Here is a 27934-nt window from a genome sequence, read left to right on the forward strand (position 1 = left end):
TGTGTGTGTGTGTGTGTGTGTGTGTGTGTGTGGGGGGGGAGGGGGGGCTGTGTTGGTACTTGCCTCTGTGTTTGACATTTTACCTCTTTTAGTTCATTTTCACTCTATTTGTTATCGCTAGTGTACATTTCTGTAGCTCGGTCTCAAGCACACACAGTGACTAGTTGAGAGACTTGACTTGAGACTCCTCAAAAGACTTGAGACTCGACACGTACTTGAGATTTGGAACTCGTGAACAATCTTTATTTATTGATATATATTTTTTGGCACATTAACATTCAGGAAATGTCTACTAAGTAATAATGTCAACTAATCAATGCTGATACTGTAATGTTAATAGATAAAGGATAATAAAATCCATGCCTTGAATTCCTTAGTTTTAGCGATGCAGTATTTCTAAGCAGACCAGATGGCATGCAGCAGATGATAGAACGCTCATCCATAAGAGCCTTCACTCTTGACTTGGACTTGTGACCAAAGACTTGTCACTTGACTTGGACTTGCAAAAAAAAAATCGCTTGTGAGCATCTCTGGTAGCTCGTGCTTCGCTGTCTCGTCACTCAGTAAGTGTGAACTCTGCCATTTTCCCATGGCATGTTCGCTTTCTGTCTTTGAAAAGGATGTTACAGCGAGTCTGTCCTCTTTATCCGCTTCCTGTTTATGAGTTGAGAAATAACATTACTATTTGGTCATTTCCTTTCCTTTGTTTTCAGACTGGCCATCTGTATGTTTTCAGACTGGCCATCTGTATGTTTTCAGACTGGCCATCTGTATGTTTTCAGACTGGCCATCTGTACTGTATGTTTTCAGACTGGCCATCTGTACAGTATGTTTTCAGACTGGCCATCTGTACAGTATGTTTTCAGTGGGCATCTGTATGTTATTTTGAGCTTGGTCCACTGTGGAGACTGAGAATGAGCCGTGAAGCTGTAGAAATGATGCTCTCTTATCAGTGAATCCAGTAACTCCCATCCCACCGTTCCCTCTCGCTTTCAATTCTTTATTCTTTACCTTCCTCCACTGTGGATAAATGTTGTGTTTTCTGCTAGTGCATACGATGTCCAGCTGGGTCAAAATAGTGGCTCGGAGTCGGCACCCCCGTTGAGTGGAGTTTGCCGTGTTAAATGCTGCGTTTGTTTAGAACTCGGAGAAGAAAGAATAGTGGTTATTTGAGCCTCTCTCCATCACTGAAAATGTGTTAGCTGAAGTTTGTCCTGCGTGTGTCTCCGTAGCGTGTAACTGTGACCATCTGGGCTCTCTGCACGGGGGGATCTGTGACGGCCTGACGGACGTGCGGGCGGGGCTGATCGCCGGGCAGTGCCGCTGTAAGCCCAACGTGGAGGGAGAGCGCTGTGACCAGTGCAGACCGGCTCACTATGGCCTGGGGGACCCCCAACTGGGCTGCCTGGGTGAGACACACACACACGCGCACGCACACGCACACGCGCACACAAACACACACACACACGCACACACACACAAACACACACACACGAGACGCACTGTCACACACACATACAGTATACACACTGTCATACCCCTTTCAGATCGAGGTTGATCTTGTGTCTGAAAGGGTTAATCCGTGTTGCCCAACTCGTCTTGGCTCAGACATGGGTCGGACAAGGGTTGATTTGGGGGCTTGACAAACGAATCTCATTGCTTACAAATGGGCGGCCTTGGAGCTCTTAAACTCTATGCAGCTGACATATCGGTAGGTCAGACACATGGCTGTAAGACTCTTGCGGTTCTAATGAGCCCAATTTCATCCACATAACTTGATGTGAGAGGTCAAGGGACCGATTTTAAAATAGTTAATTTACCTTTCTTAAAAACGTTGCTGAATTTGGAGCTATGTTATGCTTAATTTCCAGCGAGCCAGCATAACAGGTCTGGTACCTTCGTATTTGTCTGGATGTCTAGTTTCAGCTAGTAACAGAAGCTTCGCTCTGGCTTAAAAACTGAGCTGGCGAGAGCTTGTCAAACACTGCACCATCTTGTTTTAACAAATAATTACCGAGGTCCGGATCTTGGTGCTCCCAGTGAGCACCTATAAACCTGAGGTCTTCACTACTTTTCTTAATCTTCCAGAGCACCAAGTGTTACGTCCATAAGAAATCAGGAAATTGAGTATCAACAAAGTAATAACAGAGAAATGCTTGATATGAAGTAGCTTATGAGTGAGTGTGTGTTGGTGTCCTGCAGCCTGCACCTGCAGCCCTCTGGGGACCGTCCCGGGAGGAAACCCCTGTGACGCCCACTCTGGAGAATGTTACTGCAAACGCCTGGTGACCGGCCGAGACTGTGACCAGTGTCTGGTGAGGACCGCACACACACCTTAGCAAACGTTACATACCACATCTTGATATTTGCATGTTATTCTTAGCATTTGTTTTATGCTTTTGACTAAGAGCAGTACCATGTGATGTGTTGAATATTACAGAGCTGCTAAGGCGGTTAATCGATTAAAATCTCACTATTATACTAAGGCGGATGGGTTCCGCGCGGCGCACAATTTCTCACCCGCATGTGCAGTTGAGCGTGCAGAGCGTGCTACAAATGCAAAGCACGAGCATGCGATGCTAGAAATGAGCGTGCTAACCGCGCAATATTTCTAGTTTAAATGATCGATTAACTGTTTTATTCCTTTATCAAGCAAAAATACAAAACATTCGCTGGTTACAGTTTCACAAATGCCAAGATTTGCTGCCTTTCTCCATTTAAAGTATATCATTATAAAACTAAAATCTTTGGGATTGATTTTTATTTGCTGGTCAGACGTGACATTTTGCAGTTAATTTGGATTATGTGTCCAGCTATTTACCAAGCAACTGAAGATGGAAGAGAGGCTGATCCCAGACAGCGGTTATTTTCCTATAGTCAATAAGTGAATGATTATAGAAATATTTTTGCTTTACAGTGCTTTGTTTCAGAGCTAAAAGATAGGCTCGCTAAACGCTGTATCGCCGGACGCAATGTGAACGCTCGCTTATACCGTTCAGGTCGTTCTGCGTCAGTTGCCAATCACGGAAAAGTAGACTCAACTACTTCAAATGATTTCCTGTGGTCGTCTACAACTTTCTACAACTTGTACCGTCCTTTGTGGCAAACCACACCGATCTGGTGGTGCAAGGAGATTAAAACAAACATTAAGAATGATTTATAATTAATGTTTCATAATCAGATGTGGCACTCAAGAGCCATTTAAACTACTCTGCTCTCTGGTCCTGCAGCTTTGCTGTGTAAGTGGTTTTCTGGCTCCACTCGCTGCTGTCCCACTCCAGCTGTAAATCTCCAGCTGTGAGCCAGCTGGGGGTCTGGCTTGGGGAGGGGAGGGGTGTGGGGAAAGTGGGATGTGTGGGGGAGGGGAGGGGTGTGGGGGGTGTGGGGGAGGCGTGTGGGGGGTGTGGGGGAGGGGTGTGGGGGGTGTGGGGGAGGGAAAGTCCCAATCCACTTTATATCCATCCACAGCTTGCAACCAGCTTTTTAGAGAGGAACAAGGTGGGAGGTCGATAATGACATGTCGTTTAAGGCCTGTTTTTTAAATGGTGTGTGTGTGTGTGTGTGTGTGTGTGTGTGTGTGTGTGTGTGTGTGTGTGTGTGCGCGTGCGTGCGTGTGACTCCCACAGCCTCACCACTGGGGGCTCAGTAACGACATGGATGGCTGCAGACCATGTGACTGCGACCTGGGCGGAGCCATCAACGACGAGTGAGTTCACAGTTCAGCTGATTGAAAACATCAAAGGCTTTTCTGTTTCAAAAAGAGACCACCGCATAGTCCCGACTCAACTCCACTCGTCTTTTTTGGTTTTCCACTGTGCAAGTACCTGTTTAGTACCATCTCTGTCATGGTTCCAAGAGAGCTGAGGTGATACCAAAAGGTGATGCGAAAACACTGCAGACTAACTGATTGGTCAGAAAGAATTGTCGTCATTGCGCACACATTATACTAACGTTAGCTACCAGGTTAGCTTACCCTCTTGCGTGTAGGATTTCACAAACTCCTATTCTTTTCATTCATCTTGCTGCCTTCCTCAGCCTATTAATAAGTCGCCTACAAATGGATCGGATCATGAAATAAGAATATCATCCCAGGATCCATATGTTTTTCTATGTCTGACCCCCCCCCCCCCCCCCCCCCTTTCCTCCCGCCTCTCTGCAGCTGCTCCCAGGAGACGGGTCAGTGTGTGTGCAGGGAGCACATGTTTGGCCGTCGCTGTGACCAGGTGGAGTCCGGCTTCTACTTCATCGCTCTGGACCACTACACCTACGAGGCCGAGAGCGCCAACTTCGGACCCGTGAGTCACCTGTCACCTCGCAGCCTGGTTCCCCTCAGCCTGTCACCGTGCTCAGAGGAGACTTCCTCTCCGTCAGCTTTCTGCCCCTTTTTGTAACTGAAACTTATATGACCAAGGTCTTCTTCTTCAATTCAATCTAATTCAATTAAATTCACTTCAATTCAATAAGTATCTTACCCCCAGTTTATCCTATGCAGTGTTGGGTAATTTTGGGTAATGGGTAATTTTATAATTTTTCCAGTAACTAGTAATATAAGGGAGTACAATTGTCTGGTCCTCAGGGAGTGACGGTGGTGCCGCGGCCTCAGCCTCAGGACCGCAGCCCCACCTGGACAGGGATCGGGCTGGTCAACGTGCCGGAGGGAGCCTTCCTGGAGTTCTCCATCCACAACATCCCCCACTCCATGGAGTACGACATCGTCATCCGCTACGAGCCACAGGTGGGAAGCAGGGCGGCTCCTCTGTCTGATGGGGGGAGATCAAAAGCCTTCACTGTATTCAATGCCCTTCATAGTGAGAGTCTTTTTTGTCAATCCATTTTAAAAAGCAACATTCCCAAACAATATGTTGTGGTCTAAAAGTGAAAGGGTGATTTCAAAGGTGTTGGATGTGCTTTCTAAACATGGTGCACACAATCCAGAAAGGCGAGCTTCTAAACGAGCCGTTTGGACTTCCCTCCCTGTAGCTGCTGGATTGCGGCGTCTCACGTTTCACTCATGAAACGGTTAGCCAATCAGAACAGATTGGGTCATTAATATGAATTAGCCTTAGATTGTTTTTGGTACATGACACCACAGACAGCATATACTGTATATACTGGAGGGCTGGCTTTAAGGCAGTCTGTCTGGATGTGTTGTGCTGCAGCTGCCGGACCAGTGGGAGGAGGTTCTGATGACGGTCTTTCGGCCCGGGCCCATCACCGCCGACAGCCGCTGTGCCAACACCATGCCTGATGACGACAACCAGAGCCTCTCCCTGCACCCCGCCTCCCGGTAACACACACCAACTAGCATCCGCGCATGCGAGCGCGTGTGTTTGTGTGTGTGTGTGTGTGTGTGTGAGAGAGAGTCTGTGTGCGTCTGTAGAGTGTGTCTGTATGTGCAAGTGTGCATGTGCCTTTCTGTGAGTGTGTGTGTGTGTGTGTGTGTGTGTGTGTGTGTGTGTGTGTGTGTGTGTGTGTGTGTGTGTGTGTGGCTGAAGGATGATTCCACACAGAGACATCTCTCTCCTCCTGTGTTGATGTTATTAACCATAACATATAACTCTAGTGTACACACAAAGTAAGTCAATGATGTGTGTGTTTAGAGTGTCCTGTCCCGTAAACCATCCTGATCACATGACCTCACATTCTGTTTGGTTCTGGCCAGAGCCGTATAATAGAAGAGTTCCGACATCTCCATTCACTCCAATGGACCAGTTTTTTTTCCAGGAAGTAGAAAGTGGAACTCTTGAGTAAAAAAAGCAGCACTGTCGAGTTGCAGCAAAATAGACAGTTTGTGTTGTACTTTGAAAGGGTTTTTCATCCCTTGAATCAAATTGTACATTATCAGCTTTGTTTTAGCATGCAAAAGTAGCGTGAGACCCATTCCTGGCTGTTCATTGGCTAATGAGTCTCGCATTTTGGTCCTCCGCTGACGCCACTCTCTTACTAGAGGACACTAGTTCTGGCGATCAGTCTGGCCTCCAGCCCGCCCCCAGCAGATTTCCAGAAATTACAAAGTGCACGGGCCAATCAGGGACCTGCCTTGTATTTGACAGCTGGCGAATCAGGCAAAACAATATGGCAGCTCCCAAAGCCACAAGTGGCAACATTAACCTTAGCAGAGTAAACACAGCCCTAAGTGCAGTTATTGCAGAAATAGACCCAATAACAGCAATTAAACAAGAACCAAGAGTATGCACCAGTTTGTCTGTGGAAAAAAAGGTTTTCACTCTTGACTGGATTTCGATTGGATTTGACTATGCTGATTGGCAGAAGGAGTTGTCTGTCAAGGCAAGTACTCCCACACACTGAAATGGACGGGGATGGATTGGAGTCCAGGCTGATACGCAGAGCCACACAGAGTGTGAGATCACGCTATCAGGATGGTTGTAAACCAGGCTGTGTCTCCTCCACAGCTACGTGGTTCTGCCGCGGCCCGTGTGCTTTGAGACCGGGCTCAACTACACCGTGCGCCTCAGCCTGCCACGGTACTCCGCCCTCAGCGACGTGCAGTCTCCGTACACACTCATCGACTCGGTGAGCAAAAACACTCACACCCGTTAGGGCTGAAAGATACAGACAAAAATATCCATTCACGATTATTTGACAGAATACTGCAATTGACCTTTCCTAAGTCCCGCCTCTTTTTGCTATACCAGCAGTCAACTTTCCCCTTTCCTGTTATGGACCTATTCACCAATTACACGTTTGTTAGAAGGTAACATTACTAAGTCATGGACAAATTACATTGTATATAGTCACATCTTAAGTTTTCGTTAGCAAAATGCTAGCTAACTAGCTAGCTAATGTATAGCTACGTCTAGAGGAGTAGCCTAATGTCAGATCACCAACCTCCTCCTTATTTCTGTGGTAACATTACGTAACGGGATTTGGGAAAGGACAATTAGGTTGGTTGCTGACACATTTTTAAGATGACATGAATTAGAATTACCCAGAGATAAGAAGGGAGTTGGTGATCTGACATTAGGCTAACTCTTCTTGATGTAGCTATAGCTAGCTAGTTAGCTAGCTTTTGGCTAATATTAGCTAAAGTAAGATGTGACTATACAATGTAACATGTCCGTGAAGATTGAATGAGATACCCATGAAATATGACTTAATAATGTTACCTTTGAACAGACGTGTCCTTGCTGAGTATAACAGGAAAGGGGAAAGTTAACATTCTGCCGGTACAGCGAAAAGGGGCTTAGGAAAGGTAGTTTTTCTTTAATTAATAATAAATTGTTTAAAGAAAAGTATGGAAGGATTAGAGCCACATGAAAAAATATTTGTTCTGAATTTAAAGTCAGAATTCTTAGAATAATTATTTTAACTCTGAACTCTCAGAACACAAAAACAAAAATAGAGATATAGATATCAGTATGCAGGATTTACTGAGTTGAGTATGATAAAATGTTCATTGGTATATTCTTATAATTTCTTTATTAACAAACATTATTATTGAGTAGTACTATCTTCAGTACTATCTTCATCACTAATCCTGCCCCCGTTGGGTCCACCTTGGCCCGCAGATCGTGCTGATGCCTCACTGTAAGAACCTGGAGGAGATCTTCCCCGGCGCGGCCTGGGACACCTTCCAGAGGTACCGCTGTCTGGAGAACAGCCAGAGTGTGGTGAAGACGCCCATGACTGACATCTGCTACAACTACATCTTCAGCGTCTCCGCCCTGCTGCACCAGGGAGCCAAAGGTACGTCTGCTCCGTCTCTACTGGAACACAACAAAGGAAAGTCACATGTGATATTTATAATGATTCGGATATGTGTGATGTTTGTCACTGGGATTTCTAGTTGTGGGAATCATGGAAAAGTCAGTCAGTCAGTCACTCAGTCAGTCAGTCACTGAGTTTAGTTAGTGAGTTTAGTGGGAAAATAGCTCGGGATAGGAAGGTGGTAGAAAGTCACGATTCAAGGGGTGGGTAGGAATAGTGGTTAGAGGGATATGGGTGGTGTTTGGGGGGAGCGAAAGAAAAGGGGCCATAGGGGTGCCCAAACTTTTTTAGGATGAAAGTTAGCGGGAAACAAAACAAGCGCAGGGCGGGAATCGGATTTTAGATTTTTGTTCCCCCGTCTTTAGTTTAGTTTTTGCTCCAAGTGAAATGTTTTATGGTCACTCACAATTCAGTAGGTCACAGGTTGGCTTTGTTCTAGCCTTAAAACTCGTTATATAAGGATTTTTCTAAATGTCTATCGAGAAAATGAATGGGAAACTCACTTCCGGGGCAAGAGACGTCATGTGACTGTTCAGCTCCATTGGTCAGCTAGAGTCAGGATTTGAGGGGTGGGTAGGATTAGTGGCTAGCTAGGGGGATATGGGTGGTGTTTTTTCTTTTTTTCTCTCTTTTTTTTTGGGGGGGGGGGGGCGAGGGGATAAAGTGCTGTGTTCTAAAAGGTTTGCACTTGTTCAACTGCAAATTATGTCCTCCAATGAAAAAACTCTGCCAACATCTATTTTACCGACCTACCCCACCCTTAGGGCTTTCACACCAAATGTACAATCGCTGCATTGTGCAGAGCAAAGCCATTGTTTTCAATCAGGGACGACGCGGCAGTGCTCTCCTAAACAGCTGCGCAGCCTGAAAGAGCCGCGATATTTCGCCAGGGTTTGCGCCCAAAGTTCAGCTATATTGAACTTTGACCCAAATACGCTGACCTCTATGAGGCGTCTCCACTGGCATTCCGACATTTACAGAAAGCGGAAGTTCTGCAGGCGCCAAGGAGCCTACAAAGGAGCACCAAGTGGGGAAAAACACATTTTAACGTTAGCATTGTAAACCAGTAGGCCTATTGAGAAAAACACATTTTAACGTTAGCATTGTAATAGGGCTGCAACTAACGATTATTTTCATAACCGATTAATCTGTCGATTCTTTTCTCGATTAATCGATTAGTTGTTTGGTCTATAAAATGACAGAAAATGGTGGCAAATGACGATCAGTGTTTCCCAAAGCCCAAGATGACGCCCTCAAATGTCTTGTTTTGTCCACAACTCAAAGATAATATCAGTTTACTGTCATACAGGAGTAAAGAAACCAGAAAATATTCACATTTACGAAGCTGGAATCAGAGAATTTAGACCTTTTCTCTTAAAATTGTACTCAAAACGATGAATCGATTATCAAAATAGTTGTCGATTAATTTTCTGTCGATCGACTAATTGATTAATCGATTAATCGTTGCAGCTCTACATTGTAAACCAGTAGGCCTATTGAGAAAAACACATTTTAACGTTAGCATTGTAAACCAGTAGGCCTATTGAGAAAAACACATTTTAACGTTAGCATTGTAAACCAGTAGGCCTTTTGAGAACGAGTATTTGACCGTTTCTTCGGAAATCACAACACATTTTATGACACGGTGAGAGAGTATCATGCGTCGTCGTGCCTGTGGTTAGAGAGGCCGTTCTTCAACTTAAACCCCCCACTCTGCTGAAGTGCCCTTGAGCAAGACACTGAACCTCTGACCACCTGTGGATGGGGGGGGGACAGAGAAGAGAATTTCCCTTCAGGGTTAAAATAAAACTGATGTTGTTGCAAGCAACTTTGACTGACAACATTCATTCTCTCTTTGCTTTGACACATCATCCTCTCTGTGTAAAACCTCAAATACCAAGAAACGCCATTAAACCCATTTGAGTGAGTGCGGCTGACGCGTTTGGGAAATGACGGCATGTCTTTCCCTGTTGACCTGTCAATCATCCAGTATCCGTTCTCCTCCCTCTGTCTTCTCTCCCCTCCACTCTCTCCCCTCCCCTCCCCTCCCCTCCACTCTCTTCTCTCCCCTCCACTCTCTTCTCTCCCCTCCACTCTCCAGCTGTTTCCATGATCTCTCTTCTTTCCATGCTCTCTTCCTCATATTCCTCCCTGCTGTTCTTGTCTCTACCTGCCCCGCCTCCCCCGTGTAGTTAGCATGCGCTGGCTGTGTCGGCTTTCCGACCTTTGTCACTCGTCGAGTCTTACCAACCTCCAGACTCCGTGACCGTCATGCCGGGTCTTGTACAAACCTCGGCTGGCTTCTCCGTCACATTCCCCTGGCCCTGTGTCCTGGATATGATGAAACAATTATCTGATCCATAATGATGGATTATTTTGTATCACGTGTTCTGATCCAGATCCTGCAGACCTCACCTTGTGTGCGACTGACAAATGACATTACAGAGTGCTGCAAACAACACACCTGTATGTTAAATAGCTAGCTAGCTGTTAGCTACATTAGCTAATATAAGCCCACTACTGCTGCCGTAACCACTTCACCGACACGGGACTCAAAATGCCAGTGTCTCTTCTTGTCTCTCTGCTAGATTTATTCAATGCATTTATTTCCTTTTTTTTTTGCAGCATCATTGGACCACTTGAATATGAATGAGGATGGCTCAGAATAGAATAGAGTAGAGTAGAGCAGAATAAAATAAAAAAATAAATAAAAATAAATAAAAATAAATAAAATAAAATAAAATAAAATAAAATAAAATAAAATAAAATAAAATAAAATAAAATAAAATAAAATAAAATAAAATAAAATAAAATAAAATAAAATAGAATAAAGCAGGCATCCGGGTAGTGTAGCGGTAGATTTCCTGCCCACCAAAGCGAGGGTTGCTGGTTTGAGCCCCATGTTACCTGCGGCTTGGTCTTGCATCCATACAGGGACAATTGGCCGTGTCTGCGGGTGGGAACCTGGATTAAGCGTATGTGTCCTGGTCGCTGCACTAGTGCCTCCTCTGGTCGGTCGGGGCACCTGTTCGGGAGGAAGGGGAACTGAGGGGAATAGCGTGATCCTCCCACGTGCTACGTCCTGCTGGTGAAACGCCTCGCTGTCATGTGAAAAGAAGCGGCAGGTGACTACACATGTATCAGAGGAAGCATGTGCTAGTCAGAGGAGGTGGAGCAATGCCGACCCGGGACGGCCTAACAGGGAATTGGTCAATTACAATTTGGGGAGAAAACCAAAATGGTTTGCTCCTTCACATAAGCCCTTTTCCCACATGCGTACCGGAAAATTACCTGTAAGTCAATATCGGACATTTCCCTTCACACTTCGGCTCGCGCATGTGGGAATCTATCAGCGAATTTGCCTGTATGTTGGGGGGCGGGGGGAGGGGGGAGCTTATTTGGGGGGTCGGCAAAACTCGAAATAAGTTCGCTTGTCAGTTGTCACACAATAAATCACACTCGTTTGACTTAAGAGCAGCGTCAAGCCGCCAGCGTAATAAACACAGCCGATTTACCCCCTCCCCTCTCTGCTCGAGAGCAGCAGCCACACAGGACAGACACAGCGAGAATGGCAGTGGCTTGCAAGGTGCTCAACGCTTGTATGTATGTAGAGAAAGCAAATGCACGAAGCGAAATGTGGAAGTAGTTTGCTTTGATGTGCGCGAATGATTAGATGATGCACGTTGAAGAAGTTGGGATCCGTGTCTGAGAGAAATAGTTGCTGGTTCGGTTTATCCGTTCACCTGCGTCGCGTTGAAGCACTTTTTACAGACTGGCTTCGTTTGATGTGTCCGGGGTTGCCTTCGGAAATCAGCAAGCTGACATACTGCTCTTATTAGGCTATCACAAGCTCATTTCGCCAGTTTGCTTTAATGTGCGCGAATGATTAGATTATGCCCGCTGGAACATTAAGCAACGTGTGTAGGCTACACCTTGCCCATGATTGAAGGACCGCTGTCGCGAAAAATGACTGGACCCGTTTCCACTTGCGTCCCCTTAAGAGCATACCGCTCTTCTGACTGGCTCGAAACTGGTGAAATGTCGGGGACGACGGGGTCGCGCTTATACCGGCACGACGACTTTCTCACATGCAGGCATTAGACCACGTTCCGGTCATTTAGCGGTACAAAGCGCATGTGGGAAAAGGGCTATAGAAAGGAGGTTGAGGTGATTCAGGCATCTGGTAAGGATGCCTCTTGGTCGCCTCCCCAGGAAGGGGTTCCAGCCACGTCCAGCTGGGAGGAGACCAGGGGGCAGACCGAGGACCAGGCGGAGTGAATACATCTCCACACTGGCCTGGGAACGCCTCAGGATCCCTCAGTCAGAGCTGCTTAATGAAAGGGAAGTTTGGGGTCCCCTGTCTTACTGCAGTAAATATCAGATGATTCCATGGCCTGTGTGGGCATGTTGTCTGGATCACGTTATCATCAGACTGTATATTCTGCAGTGAAGCTATCCCGGTCCCTCAGCTGTGGCTTCTTCTGCCATTACAAACCGCTCCTTGGTCTCCAGCTGCTGCCTGCTGTGTTTATTTACCTTATCTTAATGAACCTCCATTCATCTTGTTTAGTCTTGGGTTGGCATCAAAGAGGTTCTTTCCAGCGGAGATGCGGACGGCAAGAGACACAGCAACACATTTAAATGCAGATGAAGAAAAAGCGAGAGAAAAAGGAGAAAACCGAGGAGAGAGAATGGCCTCCTGACAGACTGTAAACATTAATGAATTGAAAGGAAAAACAGCTGTTAACATTTTGCATCGCAGCTCTGCCTCCATTTCAGGGCTGGGCGATATGACTTCAACTCAATGTCACGATTATTTCAAACTTTTACCTCGATTATGATTTATGAGCGATTATTTATTTTATACGCTTTTTTCCTTTTGTTTGCTCGATTTTCGCTCGTGTCATCCTCCAGCCTGAACGCGGACTAGCGTTAGTTTGCCGTACCCATTTAGTAATTTGGTGTATTTCTCTTCTTTGTGGATAACTGGCCAATTGTCCATATATTTCCATACAATGATGATGAAAATGTGTGAGCGCTCTAAAACAGCAGTGGTAAACATCAGGTTTTAGTGTCAATGAAGACAGGTTAAGATCTTGCTCGTGAGCTCTCAGCAGGAAGACACTTATTATTATACACTGTACACATGACAGTTGTATTATTGTGACAATAACAGTTTGAAGTTAACGCTTGTCCCTAACAAGCATGCGGTCAGCAGGAGCAGCAGTTGAGTGTTTGGGTTCCCTGACGTGTCTCCTCCTTTCTGACTCCATTTCCCAGCATGCAAGTGTGACCCTCAGGGCTCCCTCAGCACCGTGTGCGACGCGAGCGGTGGGCAGTGCCAGTGTCGGCCCAACGTGGTCGGCAGGAACTGTGACCGCTGCGCCCCCTCCACCTTCCACTTCGGACCCAACGGCTGCAGAGGTACCACCATTTATTTCTAGGTTTTATTTCTATAGCTGCTCTCCTCAAAGTGCATAAACACATAAAACATAGCAGGTATAATCTGTCACATTAGCTGAGGTTTACTATTCACTCTCTACCATCTGGTCTCAAGGATTTAAAGGATAAGTTCACCCAAAAATGAAAATTCACTTATTATCTACGCACACCCTTTTTAATTCATAAAACCGTCCTGGAGTTTCACAGCAAAACACTGTTGCAGCATTCTCCTAAACAATTACAGTGGATGGTGACCAACTTTCAAACGTAAAAAAAAAAAAAAAAGGGAAACACACACACACACACACACACACACACACACACACACACACACACACACACACACACACACACACACACACACAATGCCTCCATACTGCTCCTCTGGGATAATCCAAGTCTCCAGAAGCCCTGAGATGCCAAGTTGACTTTAAAACACGTCATTTACACCCTGTGTTTAGCTGAAATCTTCATTGTAGCTGTGAGTGTAAAGTGAGTGTGAAGTGACAGCGGGACTTTCAGCTCACGGCTACAGTGAAGATTTCAGCTCAAAACAGTTCGAGTGTAAACATAGATACTGATATGATTGCCAATATAATGGTACATCCCTAAATAAACCCTTCTCCCTCCCCTCTGTACCCCCTCTCTCCCTGTGTGCAGCCTGTGAGTGTGACCCTCAGGGCTCGGAGCACGGCTTCTGCTCGGAGCTGAGCGGTCAGTGTGTGTGTGTGGCCGGGGCGTACGGCCGGCAGTGTGAGCGCTGCCTGCCCGGGCACTGGGGCTTCCCCGCCTGTCGGCCATGCTCCTGCAACGGCCACAGCGAGGAGTGTGACGCCCACACGGGACGCTGCCTGGCCTGCGGGGATCAAACCACCGGACATACCTGTGAGAGGTCAGTCACAGGTCACATGATGAGGAGTTTGATTTCTATAATACTTCATTCAATTCAATCATTCCATACAAATTCAGAAAGCAAACAAACGGCAACAGTCGTCTGCTTACCACGTCAAGTCCATGTCGAGTCAAGTGAGAACAAATTAAGAGTCCAGTATCAATTTAATATCGTAAAGAAAACTTAAAACCATATCTCAATACTATATACTGTAATAAGGCGGAGGGGTACAATTGCTCAACTGTGTACATGCTCAGAACGATGCACGAAGTGCGGCCCTAGAACTGAGCGTGCATTACTTTTCAATGCAATATGGTTTTAATGGGACAAAAACTTGGTACGTGTAAGAGTATCATGAGTTTGATTTTCTATAATCAGTTTCAACTTCAATAAATTCAATCTTTCCATACAAATTCAGAAAACTGGATTTAAATTCAGTCGTCTGCCGGAACAAATCTCATCACTTTCAATCTAAGTCATTAATACACAAACACAAGATCTCAAGTCAAGACTTTAGAAACCTTTTCAAGTCATGTAAACACATTCATGAAAAAACAGTATTACATTGTTTTCATTCATAATTGTGCGGGAAAATTGCAAAACGGTTCCATGTGTACATTGGAACATTTCGCTGCCTTTTGTTATCAGTCATTTTGTACGAGTGGATCTCACTTCTTCACTCTTCAAGTGGGGGCGGCTTTAGCTCAGGAGGTAGAGCGGGTCGGCCAATGACGCAAGGGTTGGCGGTTCGATCCCCGCTCCCTCCCAGCTGTTAATCGTTGGGTCCCTGGGCAAGACACTTAACCCTCCTTGCCTCGTATGATTGGTATGAATGTAGACATGAATGGTATGATTGGTATGAATGTAGACATGAATGATGGTGGTTCAGAGGGGCCGTTGAGCACCAATGTGTGGCTGCCACGCTTCTGAACCACCGGTACGAATGGTGTGAACGAATAATCATCCTGTGTCAGTGCTTTGAGCCTTGGAAAGGCGCTATATAAATCCAATGATTATTATATTATTATTTACTCATTCACCTGTGTTGAACCCCCCTCCCACAGGTGTCTGGACGGTTACTATGGCGACCCTGTGCTGGGGTCAGGTGATCACTGCCGTCCCTGTATGTGCCCCGACGGGCCGGGCAGCGCGCGACAGTTTGCCGGAGGCTGCTACCGCGGCGCAGACTACCAGGTGCTGTGTCTCTGCAGCAACGGCTACAGAGGTACAACGGCTCTCTTTAGGAATAACAACACTATACAAAGAATCAAAGAGACGACGATGAAAAGATAAATAAGCATACAAGTAAGAATAGGTAGTTATACAAACATGAGAGACATTGCCTCAACCTATATAGAATATATAGCCAAAATTACATAATAACAATAAAAACATGTAACATGAAAGCATAATGCAAGAATAAAACCAGTCAGGGAGTAAGTTACTTGCTCTTTGTCTGTCTGTCTGTCTGAATGTCTGCAGGATATCTCAAAAAGTTATGAATGGATTTGCATAGAACTTTGTAGAAAAGTAGGTCATGGGCCAATTTAGAGCTGATTAACTAATCCACGACCACTGGCCAAAAGGGGGCGTGGCGATGGGCGTGGCCAATCACAAAAAAGGCGCCTAACTTCTCATAACACCACGAAAAGTTGTAGATAGGCTAGCGGAGGTATGCACTCTACCGAGTGCCCTCTAGTTGATTATGGTATTGTAAAATACCTTTTCATTGCAACTTTGATTGACCGATTGAAAGTTTCCTTCTCCAAAGCTGCGCAGAGGCTGCAAAAAAACAGGCCAAAACAACATTTGGTTTGGTCCACATGTCACAATCAGTGTGTGCTGTTGGATAGATAAAGACATGCAACACATACTCAATGTGTCCTTATGCATTTAGAATGTTTCTGAATTTTTTTTCCCCCTTTTTTGGTAACCCTATATATCTACCCAGGCTACTATATATCTTGTTTCCATGATAAGAAATAAATCGCATCCGTGAATCAAAGCTGCGATTAAAATGCATGTTGTAATATAAAATCAAAAGACGGCACCTGATCACGTCCATTACAACATGTATTTATCCCATGGAATCCGTGCCCAGTTTGCAGGTTTCACAGTTAAAAGCCCGCGTGACACAAACAGCTGCCAGCGTTTACTGAACACCGGTACATTTTCCCCGTGGCGGGCATGATTACACAGTGCCACTGCTCAGACATGTCGCCCTCAGGAAGCGGAGTTTTAATGCAGTTGTGTGGTGCGCAGGGAGCTTTGTGATTTCCTGTGATGTCAACATGTGTGGAATGTGATATATGGCTAGATTTGACGGGAGGTGTGTTATTAGCTGCGTGTGTTATTAGCTGCGTGCTGCGCGTGGCTGTGAGGCGCTAGAGATGCTAGTTATTTCCTCTGAATGGGAAGGTGTTGATGGAATGATGACGACTCCCAATGTGCAAAAGTGTTAATTAATGTACTTTCTCCTTTGTTTCCTCTCTGCATTCTTCTCTTCTATACACTCAACTCTCCCCTTCCTCTTATTCATTTATCTCCTTGCCTTTCTTTCTTTCTTTCTTTCTTTCTTTCTTTCTTTCTTTCTTTCTTTCTTTCTTTCTTTCTTTCTTCCTGCATTTTGGAAACTCACAGTGGGCGATATGTGTGAGAAAGCAGGAACGCGCGGATGCATTATGCATACGTGGTCGTGCCTATTGGGAATTCGCACTTGTTAAACAAATGTGTACCCTACAAAGTTTCCAATAACTATTTCTGAGAGAAGGATGTGCAATAACAAAGATGTGTATTAATATTAGAAGATAATCCAATAAATGATGCACATTTTAAAATAAAAAGTTTCGGTTTGGAACTCGGGCAACCTTTTCTTTATATAGTGGGGGGGAGGGGGAGACAACAACAATGAATCGATTGGTTTGTTAACTCGATAAAATGCAGCCGTGACTGTCGTACTGTACGTAGGAGACCCATTCTGATCATAGCTTAGTAAATCTGTTGGAGGCTAATTGAAAATGTTTTTTTTTTTCCTCTTCTCTGTCTCCTCCCCTTTCGACTAGGTGGGAGGTGTGATGAATGCTCTCCTGGTTACTATGGCAACCCGGCGGTGGCGGGTGGGCAGTGCCAGCCGTGCCAGTGTAACAACAACATCGACATGCTGGACCCGGGCTCGTGTGACGCGGACAGCGGGGAGTGTCTGAGCTGCCTGTACCACACAGAGGGCCCCGCCTGCCACACCTGCAGCCTGGGCTACTATGGAGATGCCCTGCTGCAAGACTGCAGGAGTAAGTCCACTGCTCTTTACTGATGCTGTGCTTTCAACCAATCAGGTGCAGCTCTCTCCACCTTCACTTAGCCTGCTAGACCATCCTGACCACGTCAGTAGAGCAGGGAGGAGCTATTTTTGTAGGCTTACCCAGAAGTCCCTGCACTTCCCTGGTTCTTACACGTAAATGTCAATGGGATTTTTTTTTATTAAACGGTTAAATGCATGAAATAAGGTCTGTGGTGGTTAACACAAGAGTTTATGAAACAGCGAAGGTTTGTGTTCAGCAAGATAATCTTCACAAGTGAGGACCGCTTTTATGACTTTTGAAGCGTTAAAAAATGCATTTACGCTTCGAAAATCATAAAAGTGGTCCTCACTTGTGAAGATTATCTTGCTGAACACAAACTTCGCTGTTTCATAAACTTTTGTTAACCACAGACCTTATTTCAAGCATTTAACCCAAATCCCCATACAAAAATCCTATTGACTCTTACACGTAAGAGCGGGAAATGCTAACATCCAGGTCTTCCAGACTCATTCCTGCTGTACTATATAGTTATTTGTATAGTTATTTTCTACTGTACTACGTTCTTCCCCTTTGTCTAGCCAACCGTCTGTCTCCTCTGACTCATTTATTGTTTCAACATGGTGTCTAACACAATACAGCTGTGGTCACTGGCTGCACAACTTCAATGTGGAGCTGTTTCCCCTCAGTCCTCCGCTCATTAGCATTAGCATTAGCATTTTGTGACCCTCGATCAAATCACTTAGTCGTCTGACAACAACTAACACCTATATTGTGTTGTAAGCTATATTGAGTTATTTAGGAGAAAGAAGTTCTTCTTATAAGAATAATAAATATTGTGGTTCAAGATTTAATTACATATGTTGTGAGAATAAAAAAATAAATAAAGCAGTATGCTAAAACTAGCTATCCAGCCATTCATCTGCAACCGCATATCTGTTGATAATTCTGAATACAAGATAAGAATGACATGCCAAACTTCCCATTGAAATCTTTAAATCCTCATTGCTCTGTGTTTTGTCCTCCTCAGAGTGTGTGTGTAACCACCTGGGCAGCACCCCAGCCAGCTGCCCGGTGGCGGGCGACTGCCATTGCGACCGGGGCACCGGGCAGTGCCAGTGTCTTCCCAACGTGGTCGGCCAGTACTGTGACCGCTGCGTCGACGACACCTGGAACATGGCCAGCCAGAGGGGCTGCGAGGCCTGCGACTGCGACCCCACACACTCCTTTGGAGCCTCCTGTAATGAGGTGAGCCTCGTGAGGGTGGGACTGCACAGCATTTTCATGCCTTTCCCATGTCCCACATATTGACATGATGTCCCACTTTTTGATTCACTCTAGTTTTCAAAAGCCAAACTACTGAGAGAGAGATAGACCAAAAAAAAGGTTTTCTGTTGTTCCGGCTTTCCTGATGTTTAGTCTTCTATGACAGACTATGTTTGGGTTGTGGATTGTAGGTCAGGATCAAAGAAGACATTTGAGGATGTCATGTTGGGCTTTGGTGGGGGGAATTGTCGCCATTTTTCACCATTTGGTGACATTTTATAGACCAAACGGTTAATCGATTAGTCTAAAATAATCAACAGATTAATCGATAATGAAAATAATCCTCTTAATAATACTTTGTCCTTAATAATAATTGTCCCACATTTGGCTTGTCGGGATTGGTCACCCTAGCCTCGTCTGTAGGACCGGTATCGAGAGGTGCTTCCAGTTTAGTCCCGGTGTACAGTAGGTACCAGATGTGTTCGGCCTGCTAGGTGTGTTTGGGGTACAGATGATGTCATGACGTCAAGCATTATGATTGCTATGCTAAAGCTGTAAAAATGTTTACCAGCTTTGATGGAGAGTTTTTCAATCTGTCATCTTTTTCGACTCATTGCACAGCATTTTCATTCATTTTTCTCTGTATGTTTGAAATATAAAATAATATTTTGTTATCTGCTCCACAGATCAGTGGCCAGTGTTCCTGTATGCCAGGCTTCGGAGGCAAAACGTGCACGGAGTGCAGAGAGCTGTTCTGGGGAGATCCAGAGGTCAAATGTCACTGTGAGTTCAGGACTTAAGTTTTTAGATGTGTTTACATGTGTTCATGATCGATGCAAAAGTGAATACAGATCCAACCCATGTTTTCCTCAGAAATGTGTCTTGGTGGGTGGAGAGGCTTGAGGTTTCCTCATTCTCGGTCATTCTCGTACGGACTTCTGTACGCAAAGTGACCGCTTCTTTCCTTCAACATCAACATTTCAAAACACAATATTAAACTTTGGAGGTGTTTTTGCTCGACTCCTAAGTCAGTCTCAAGTCTTGGTGAACAAGTCTCACATCAAGTCGCAAGTCTAGAGAGTCCAGTATCAATTTAATATCTTAAAAAAAACTAAATATATGGGATCCTTCAATGCAATAAGGTTTTAATAGCATAAAAACTTAGTAAGAGCATCATGAGATCGATTTATATAATCACTTTCAGCTTCAGTCGTCTGCTGGAACAAACCTAATCACTTTCAATCAGAGTCATTTACACAAACGCAAGATCTCAAGTCAAGACTTGAGAAACCTTTTTAAGTCATCAAAGTAGAAGTCAGAGTCCTTAATCCCAAGTCACCAGAACCAAGTCTCACGTCTCCTCTCCGTGCATCAAGTCAATCAAGCAGTTAAAAGTCCCCACCTCTGGTAAACTTCAACAAACACAGAAGCCCTTTGTCCTAAATTCCTACAGTCCTGTCACACCAGGAGCCCCCATCCCCCCCCCACCTGGTGCATCGTGGGAACTGCGCTGCAGCAGCTTGGTCTGCGGAGGACAAACCTCACAGCATCCTCGCTGATCTGCTGTGCTGCGATATTAAGTCCAGATGTGGCCCTTGGCCCTTTGGCTGTGTTTCCATGGCGATCGACGGGAATCTGTCTGAGCCTCCCAATATCCCCCCCGTCCCCCCACACAATGCAGCGTCTCTGTTCTGACGGAGAGAAGGCTGTCCGACGCGGTGCCTGCTGCCGGCAGAAAGGACCCTCTGTTCTCGCACCTGACGGGACACATGCTGCTGCTGAGTGAGGAAACCACTATCAAATTAAACTATAGATGCATGTCCTTACCCCAAGTGAGGGAGTTCAAGTATCTCGGGGTCTTGTTCTCGAGTGAGGGGCACGGCGGAGTGCGAGACGGGCCAGAGAATCGGAGCGGTGTTGCATTCGCTTTACCGCACTGTTGTGACGAAGAGAGAGCTGAGCCAGAAGGCAAAGCTCTCGATCTACCGGTCGATCTTCGTTCCTACCCTCACCTATGGTCATGACCGAAAAGACGAGATTGTGGATACAACTGCCCGAAATGGGTTTTCTCAGGAGGGTGGCTGGCATCTCCCTTATGGGTGAGAAGCTGCTCGTTCACACCGTGAGGGACTCAGAGTAGAGTCGCCGCTGCTCCTTCACATAGAAAGGAGACAGTGGAGGTGGTTCGGGCACCTGGTAAGGATGCCTCCTGGTCGCCTTCCTAGTGAGGTGTTCCAGGCACATCCAGCTGGGAGGAGCCCACAGGGCAGAGCCAGGACCTGGTGGAGTGACCACATCTCCACGCTGGCCTGAGAACGCCTCCGGATCCCCCAGTCAGAGCTGGCTTATTTGGGGGTTTGGTGTCCCCTGCTGGACCTGCTACCTTTGCCACCCGACTCCGGATAAGCGGTTGAAGATAGATGAATGCATGACATGTTGAGGGGCTCCATTTTTCTTTGTTTCAACAAACCACTTCTTCTTCTTCGAGGTCACCATGCTCATTGGCACTGAACATCAAAGCGTGGTTCTACACCATTAGAAGTGTGGTGTGTTTTGGGTTTTGGTGTAAGACTGAAAGACCCCCCTCCCCCCCCCCCCCCCCCCCCCCCCCCCCCCCCCCCTCCCACACACACACACACACACACACACACACACACAGAGCATCCTCCCAGACCATCGAATTGAAGCCAGATGGGATTTGTATGTTGCGAAAATGTGGGAGTCTCCCTCCCCCAGACCCAGTGGTTAGCTGTCTTCTTATCTTCTGGAACACACAGCAAATGCTTGTGGAGCAGAGAGGAGAGGGGAGGCAGTATCGGCTCTGCAGATCTGACTCAGAGATTTCCTGTAAAACATCTTCACAGTGAAGGAAATATAAAGTTTACTGAGGGGACTCTTAACTCTTCACCAAGCTATATTACTTATCTGTGGAGCAGCTATTTTATAGTCTTTTAAACTCCCATGTTTTATTTGAAGAGAGTGTTTTTTCTTTTACTACTACTGTCCTGAAATTCAACGTTAAGTAACAACAGTTACCACTTCCCCTCTAGCTCCATAAGTTAATGAAGCAGTATACAGGGCATCTGGGTACTGCAACGGTAGATTCCCTGACGAGCAACACGAGGGCCGCAGGTTCGAGCCCCCGTGTTACCTCCAGCTTGGTCGGGCGTCCAAACAGCCACAAACGGCCGTGTCTGTGGCTGGGAAGCCGGATTACTGTAACAGCCCGTTCACACCATATGCCGAAGAAACGCTCAACCTACGCTGAACCCACAAGTTTAATTTTGGCGTCCTTGTTAACAGGCAAGGCCGTTCACACCAGCCGCGCGCGTGTCACGCTCAAGGCACGCTCACGCCTTGCTCAAGCGATCGTTCAGGATTCAGTCCTATTTTCCACGCGTGAAGCGTGAAGCTGTCAGGCATGAAGTCAATGGAAGTTGTGGGCGGGTTCAAGGCGTGCCGAGCGAGGCGCTGAGGAAAAGAGAAGGCTTCTTGTGTGACCGGTTAAGCGTCAGCTCAGCTTGAGCCTGCCTCAAGCTTCAGTTGTGCTTATGTTAAGCGCCAGGTATGAACAAAGGCTAAGGGTATGTGTCCTGTTCGCTGCACTAGTGCCTCCTCTGGTCGATCATAAAAGTGCTCCTCATTTGTGAAGATTATATTTCTCAACACAGTTCGCCGTTTCATAAATCTTTGTTAACCACAGACCTCATTTCATGCATTTAACCCAAATCCTCATACAAAAATCCATTGACTTCAAGACAAGGGAACCAGGAAGTGCATGACTTATGGATTGGCCTCTTGAGCGGGGGGGGGGGGGGTTTCATCACTAAATGCCATGGGGGGGGGGGGGGGGGGGGGGGGGGGTGTTTCATCACTAAATGCCGTGGGGGGGAGGGGGGGTGTCGTCACTAAATGGCTTGATGTGAGGAATGTTTGTGTTGCCACGGTGTGTTTAGTCTGCTGTTGAGGAGAGGAGAGCACCTGGACCATGTGCTCATTCTCCCACACTGCAAACACACACAGAGCTTTTGGAGAGGGTTGTTTGGTGTGTGTGACGGGGTGTCTGGAGGGGTGGGCAGTGATGAGTGAAGCCTCCACTTCACCAGTTAACACCCTGAAGGGACAGAAGGGGGACAGACCTCATCACTACGGAGCTCACACTCACAACACATTTCCATTGAGGAGCCTCTTAACTCGCTGTGCGTGTGTGTGTGTGTGTGTGTGTGTGTGTGTGTGCACGTGTGTGTGTGTGTGTGTGTGTGTGTGCGTACACGTGTGTGTGTGCGTGTGTGAGGCACAAAACCAGGATTATTCCAGAGCTAAGCCCTCGTTTCCCCTCTCATTCCAGCGCTCTGAGGTGACTGGGAGTCCAAAGTCCCCTTAAGGAGGGAGGAGAATAGTGATTGAATGCCTCTGTGTGTGTGTGTGTGTGTGTGTGTGTGTGTGTGTGTGTGTGTGTGTGTGTGTGTGTGTGTGTGTGTGTGTGTGTGTGTGTGTGCGCGTGTGTGTGTGTGTGTGTATGTGTGTGAGAGAGTGAGAGAGAGACCAGATTAGACTGTTTGTCTGTCATTGTCTGTTTTCCACAAATGTGTCTTGTGTAGAAGTGCAGAAATATACTGTACATGAAAACAGTCATCCCTTTGTCCTCCTGTCTCCTCTCTCTCTCCCCCTCTCCCCCACCCTCTCTCTCTCTCCCCACTCTCCCTCCCCCCCCTCTCTCTCCCTCTCTCTCCCCACTCTCTCTCCCTCTCTCCACCCGCCTCTCTCTCTCTCCTCACCCAGCAGTCCTTCAGTCTTCCTCTGCGTCTGTTCAGAATCAGCAGTGTGATGGACTCGGTCATAGATAAAGTTTGCAGACTGGGAGTGTGAGCCACACAAACAGAAACATCTCATAGTTCATATCCAAAATCTCTCGAGTAAATTCCTGGAATCTCTGCGTTTCCTTCGCATATCTCGAGAACCGTTCGACCGATCAACTTCACACTTGGCCGGGTGTATTGCTGGGGACCCCCAGGAAGTGCAGTGTTGGATTTGGTGCAATTTGCACACGTGACACGTTCAGTATTAATCAACTTTGAAGAAAAAAGCAGCAGAGCTCAAGTGCTATGGGCACACACGGTTAGGGCTGGGTCGGTTTGAAAATTTTAAAACTGGTTCGATATTGCTGTCTAAACCGGATCGAACCGGTATACCGATTTTTTTTGTAATAAAAAAAAAAAAAAAATTTTTTTTTTTTTTTTTTCAAGCAGGGCTCCCGAGTGTGGCCCATAACTGTCTGTAGTGCAACTTCAGTCCACCTGATAGCGATAATACACCTCTAAGCTGGTATTGTCAACCAGCAATGATACTGAATAAAAAGAAGCAGGACACCTGTGTAACAAACACACCCTGTATTTATTTCTCATAACTATTCAGCTCAACTTTTCTTCTAAACATCAAAATAATAAATGAAATAAGACTTCTGCCTATAGTGCAACTTGAGAAAAAGGCTAATAAAAACACAAGCAGTGCAATCAGAATGGATTGGCTTACAGCTGAGCTGCCTTATAAACTTCAAAACTCACAAATTCACACAATATAGGGCCTAGGCATGGGTCGGTTTGAACATTTTGAAACCGGTTCGATATTCCCCAAAAAAACGTATCAAAGTGGCTGCAGTTGGTGGCGATAATGCACCTCTAAGCTGGTATGCTGCCAACCAGCACGAACACTGAATACAAATAAGCAGAACCTTTTAACTGTAACAACACACTGTTTTTATTTCTCATAACTATTCAGCTTAACTTTTCTTCAAACATCAACATAATAAACAAAATAAGACTTTTGCCTACTAGTGCAACTTGAGAAGAGGCTAATACGAACAATAGTGCAATCAGAATGGACTGGCAAAAAAAAAAAAAAAAAAAACTTAATTTTTTTTTTTTTTTTTTTTTTTTTTTTTAGGTTTTTTCGGTTTGCACGTGATCAAACCGGTTTGGGCTCGTATACCGAACCGAACCGGTAAAACCGGAAATCGACCCATGCCTACACACGGTTCTTGAGAAAGCTGCTTGTTCCGGACAGGCATGTTTTGAACAGGCACTGCACTAGTGTTTTTTTTTTTTTTTTGGGGGGGGGGGGGGGGGGGATTGACTGAAGTTCAATATCTCTCTATAGTATAGAGAATCTAGTTTTGCACTTTGTCAACCAAAGTCAAAGACATACGTTCCCTGCCTCAAAAAGCTGTGGACATGTCATACCGGAGTGAACGTCCTCATTACAACATGAATACAAGTCACACATCAAGTGTGAGCCGGAACGTCGTCATTTGGCTTCTACCAGGAGGTCTCCACTTGCCGCTGACTGTGAGCGTGTGTGTGTGTGTGTGTGTGTGTGTGTGTGTGTGTGTGTGCGTGTGTGTGTGTGTGTGTGTGCGTGCGTGTGTGTGAGCGTGTGTGTGTGTGTGTGTGTGTGTGTGTGTGTGTGTGTGTGTGTGTGTGCGTGCGTGCGTGCGTGCGTGTGTGTGTGTGTGTGTGTGTGCGTGCGTGTGTGTGTGTGTGTGCGTGTGTGTGCGTGCGTGTGTGTGTGTGCGTGCGTGTGCGTGCGTGTGCGTGTGTGTGTGTGTGTGTGTGTGTGTGTGCCAGCCTATCTGTCTGTCAGCAGGGGTCTGTTTGCCTGCAGGAGGCTTTGTGTGATGGAGCCTTTTGTTCAACACACACTCCACACACAGCCTTTGAAGTAGGCAAACATCCTCCTCTTTCCCCATCCCTCCATCCCACATCCCACCATTCACTGACCCCCCTCCCCTCCCCCCATGCCACCATTCAGTGACCCCCACCGCCCCACCGCCCACCTCCCTGCCTCCCAGGTCATGGAGGTAATGTGTGTTGATATTTGTTGTCCAAGCTGCTGTAAAGCCAGGACTTGTAAAGTTGCTTCCTCCCTAATGCTAAATTGACAAAAACGAAGGATTTTTGTGATCATGCATTTTTGACCGCACACAGCAATTAAAGTTCTGATTAAAGGTGAATGGATCAACAGGTAAGGTCTTTGCACACACCGTCCGATTGTTTTCGTATGCGTGTTTTTTAATCCGTCATCTGAAAACACAGACGGGTCCCAGCTCGCAAAAATCTATTGACTGATGCGAAAAACGCAGAAAATCGAACCTCGTCCGAAAACTTCAATGACGGACGTAATTGTCGGATTCGGTGTGTCTATAATGATGATTGACACAAATGAGGTCGTATTCTTTTTTTTTCCCCCGTGCGTCAATTTCGGACGAAAATACGGACTTGGTGTGCAAAAGCTAGTACTGTGACACTCCGTGCTTTTCACTGAACAGTTATTTCAATCCAGCACAAAGTAACAAAGGGGATCTTGGGAAGTCTTGACTGCAGTGTAAACTGTGCTGCCAGTCCTTCACATTCCACACTGACACATTTACGGAGGGTAAACACTGTCATTTCCTACATGTAAGTAAGTCAAGCTTATTTGTACAGCACCTTCCCCAGATACAGAAATCACAATGTGCTTTACAATAGAAATATAGCAATATCAACAGACCGCACAGTGCCTAAAGCCGCCTACAGACTGTAAGATTTTAGCAATCTTATAAGTTTATTGCAGGTCACACTGCAATAAATTATTAATAATAATTTAGGGTACAGCATCAGGTTTGATGTGTGTAGACTGTACGACGATGACACGTACTCGCAGGTTACGACGCACGTCCCTCCGTTAATACCAGTCAATCAGCCGTCAAAGAATCAAACGTCAGCAGCACGCGCCCAGCTACCAAGCTACCAAGCTACCAAGCTACCAAGCTACCAAGCTACCAAGCTACCAAGCTACCAAGCTACGCATCAATCAATGTAGAGATGTCAGTAATGAACTGAACTGACGAAGCTCGGCAAGAATCAAGCCCCTGCAAAGTGGTATTTATGTGTATGGAAAAACATCCAAAGAAGAGGAGACGGAGGATGTCAACCCTGACAAATTAAAGTACAACTCAACTACACTCAAACCCACATGTTTGCTGAAGCCTGACACCTAATGGTGAGAAATAGGGTACTGAACTGGCCTTCTCTTATTGGCTGGTCTTTTTTGGCAGGTGATGTCACAGGGGACAGAGACCAGTCAATAGCAGAAGGTCAAAATAATAATAATAATAATAATATCTGTGTGTCATCTACATTTGACACGTCAGCAGTGAGGCGCTGTCCATGCCTGGTCTGCTGCTCGGATGTAGGATTACATCCCAAACTGTTTGCTCTCCCACTTGCCACAAACAAAAAAAGCGAGTCGCACACCTGTCGCTCTCTCTCCCTCTCTCTCCCCCTTCGCTGTCTCTCTCTCTTGCTCTCTCTCACCTGTTGTGCTCTGTGATTTGAGTCGCCGTGGCGTCTACGTAAATTTGCGCCACTTTTTCTGGCAATAAATCGTGTGTGTCTGTGTTTTCGGGTTTAGTCTGTCTCTGGGTCGAGCTTCAACTCACTCGGTCGGTTGGGGTTGTGGTTTGAATCCTCAGGCCCGTTGTGAGCTCTCCCTGTATGTCTGACCCTGGTGCCGTCTGCCTTGCAGCCTGTGACTGTGAGCCTCGAGGCATCGCGGAGCCGCAGTGCCACAAGGCCAGTGGTCACTGCGTGTGTGTGGAGGGCGTCTCCGGGCCCCGCTGTGACACCTGCGCCCGCGGCTTCTCCGGCACCTTCCCCGACTGCCAGCGCTGCCACCAGTGCTTCGCCGAGTGGGACGCCATCGTGGGTCAGCTGACCAACCAGACCCACCGCCTGGTCAACAAGGTCCACACCATCAAGGCCAGCGGCGTCACCGGCCCCTACAAGCAGACCATCGACAACGTGGAGAAGAGCGCCGGGGAGATCAGGGCCATCCTGTCGCACAACCCAGCCGCCCAGCCTCTGTCTGAGATCCAGGACCTGCTACAACAGGCTACGTGCGTTTATACAATAATCTATACAACAACAACAACAACAAGTGCAAACCAGCAAATCACCAGCAGTGGTTCTCAACGTGGGGTCCTTGAAGAGGTTTCAGGTTGTCCACAGCAAATTGAGGAATTGTTCAACTTCATTATTTCATTGACAAGAAGTTAACACAATTATGTATATAGAATGTATAGAGTGTAGAAGAATGACTAATTTTGTCATAGTTTCTCTGTTATCTCTCTACCTACAATACAGACAGTCATGGAATTCTGCCCAAATTCATATCATCGAACAATTCCGATTTGTGTCTTTGTGTACAAAATTGCATCAAATGGGGGTCTGATGTGGACTCAATGATCTGATGTGGACTAAATTAGGGGTCCTTG

General features: G+C 46.2%; 1 protein-coding gene across 1 annotated transcript in view; it reads left to right on the forward strand.

Moving 5' to 3' along the window:
- Nucleotides 1–27934, forward strand: part of lamb1a (laminin, beta 1a) — a 65032-nt gene that overhangs the window by 26983 nt on the left and 10115 nt on the right. The window contains exons 10-24 of the mRNA XM_083654947.1: nucleotides 1233–1409; nucleotides 2203–2315; nucleotides 3627–3706; nucleotides 4160–4295; nucleotides 4577–4735; nucleotides 5160–5287; nucleotides 6414–6534; nucleotides 7530–7707; nucleotides 13009–13152; nucleotides 13831–14062; nucleotides 15127–15287; nucleotides 17125–17349; nucleotides 18389–18606; nucleotides 19311–19407; nucleotides 27187–27556. Of these exons, the coding sequence (XP_083511073.1) occupies nucleotides 1233–1409; nucleotides 2203–2315; nucleotides 3627–3706; nucleotides 4160–4295; nucleotides 4577–4735; nucleotides 5160–5287; nucleotides 6414–6534; nucleotides 7530–7707; nucleotides 13009–13152; nucleotides 13831–14062; nucleotides 15127–15287; nucleotides 17125–17349; nucleotides 18389–18606; nucleotides 19311–19407; nucleotides 27187–27556 (2539 nt within the window). The remainder of the gene's footprint in view (nucleotides 1–1232; nucleotides 1410–2202; nucleotides 2316–3626; nucleotides 3707–4159; nucleotides 4296–4576; nucleotides 4736–5159; nucleotides 5288–6413; nucleotides 6535–7529; nucleotides 7708–13008; nucleotides 13153–13830; nucleotides 14063–15126; nucleotides 15288–17124; nucleotides 17350–18388; nucleotides 18607–19310; nucleotides 19408–27186; nucleotides 27557–27934) is intronic.

Source organism: Poromitra crassiceps, assembly GCF_964638095.1.
Source record: "Poromitra crassiceps genome assembly, chromosome: 18".
Taxonomy (NCBI): domain Eukaryota; kingdom Metazoa; phylum Chordata; class Actinopteri; order Beryciformes; family Melamphaidae; genus Poromitra; species Poromitra crassiceps.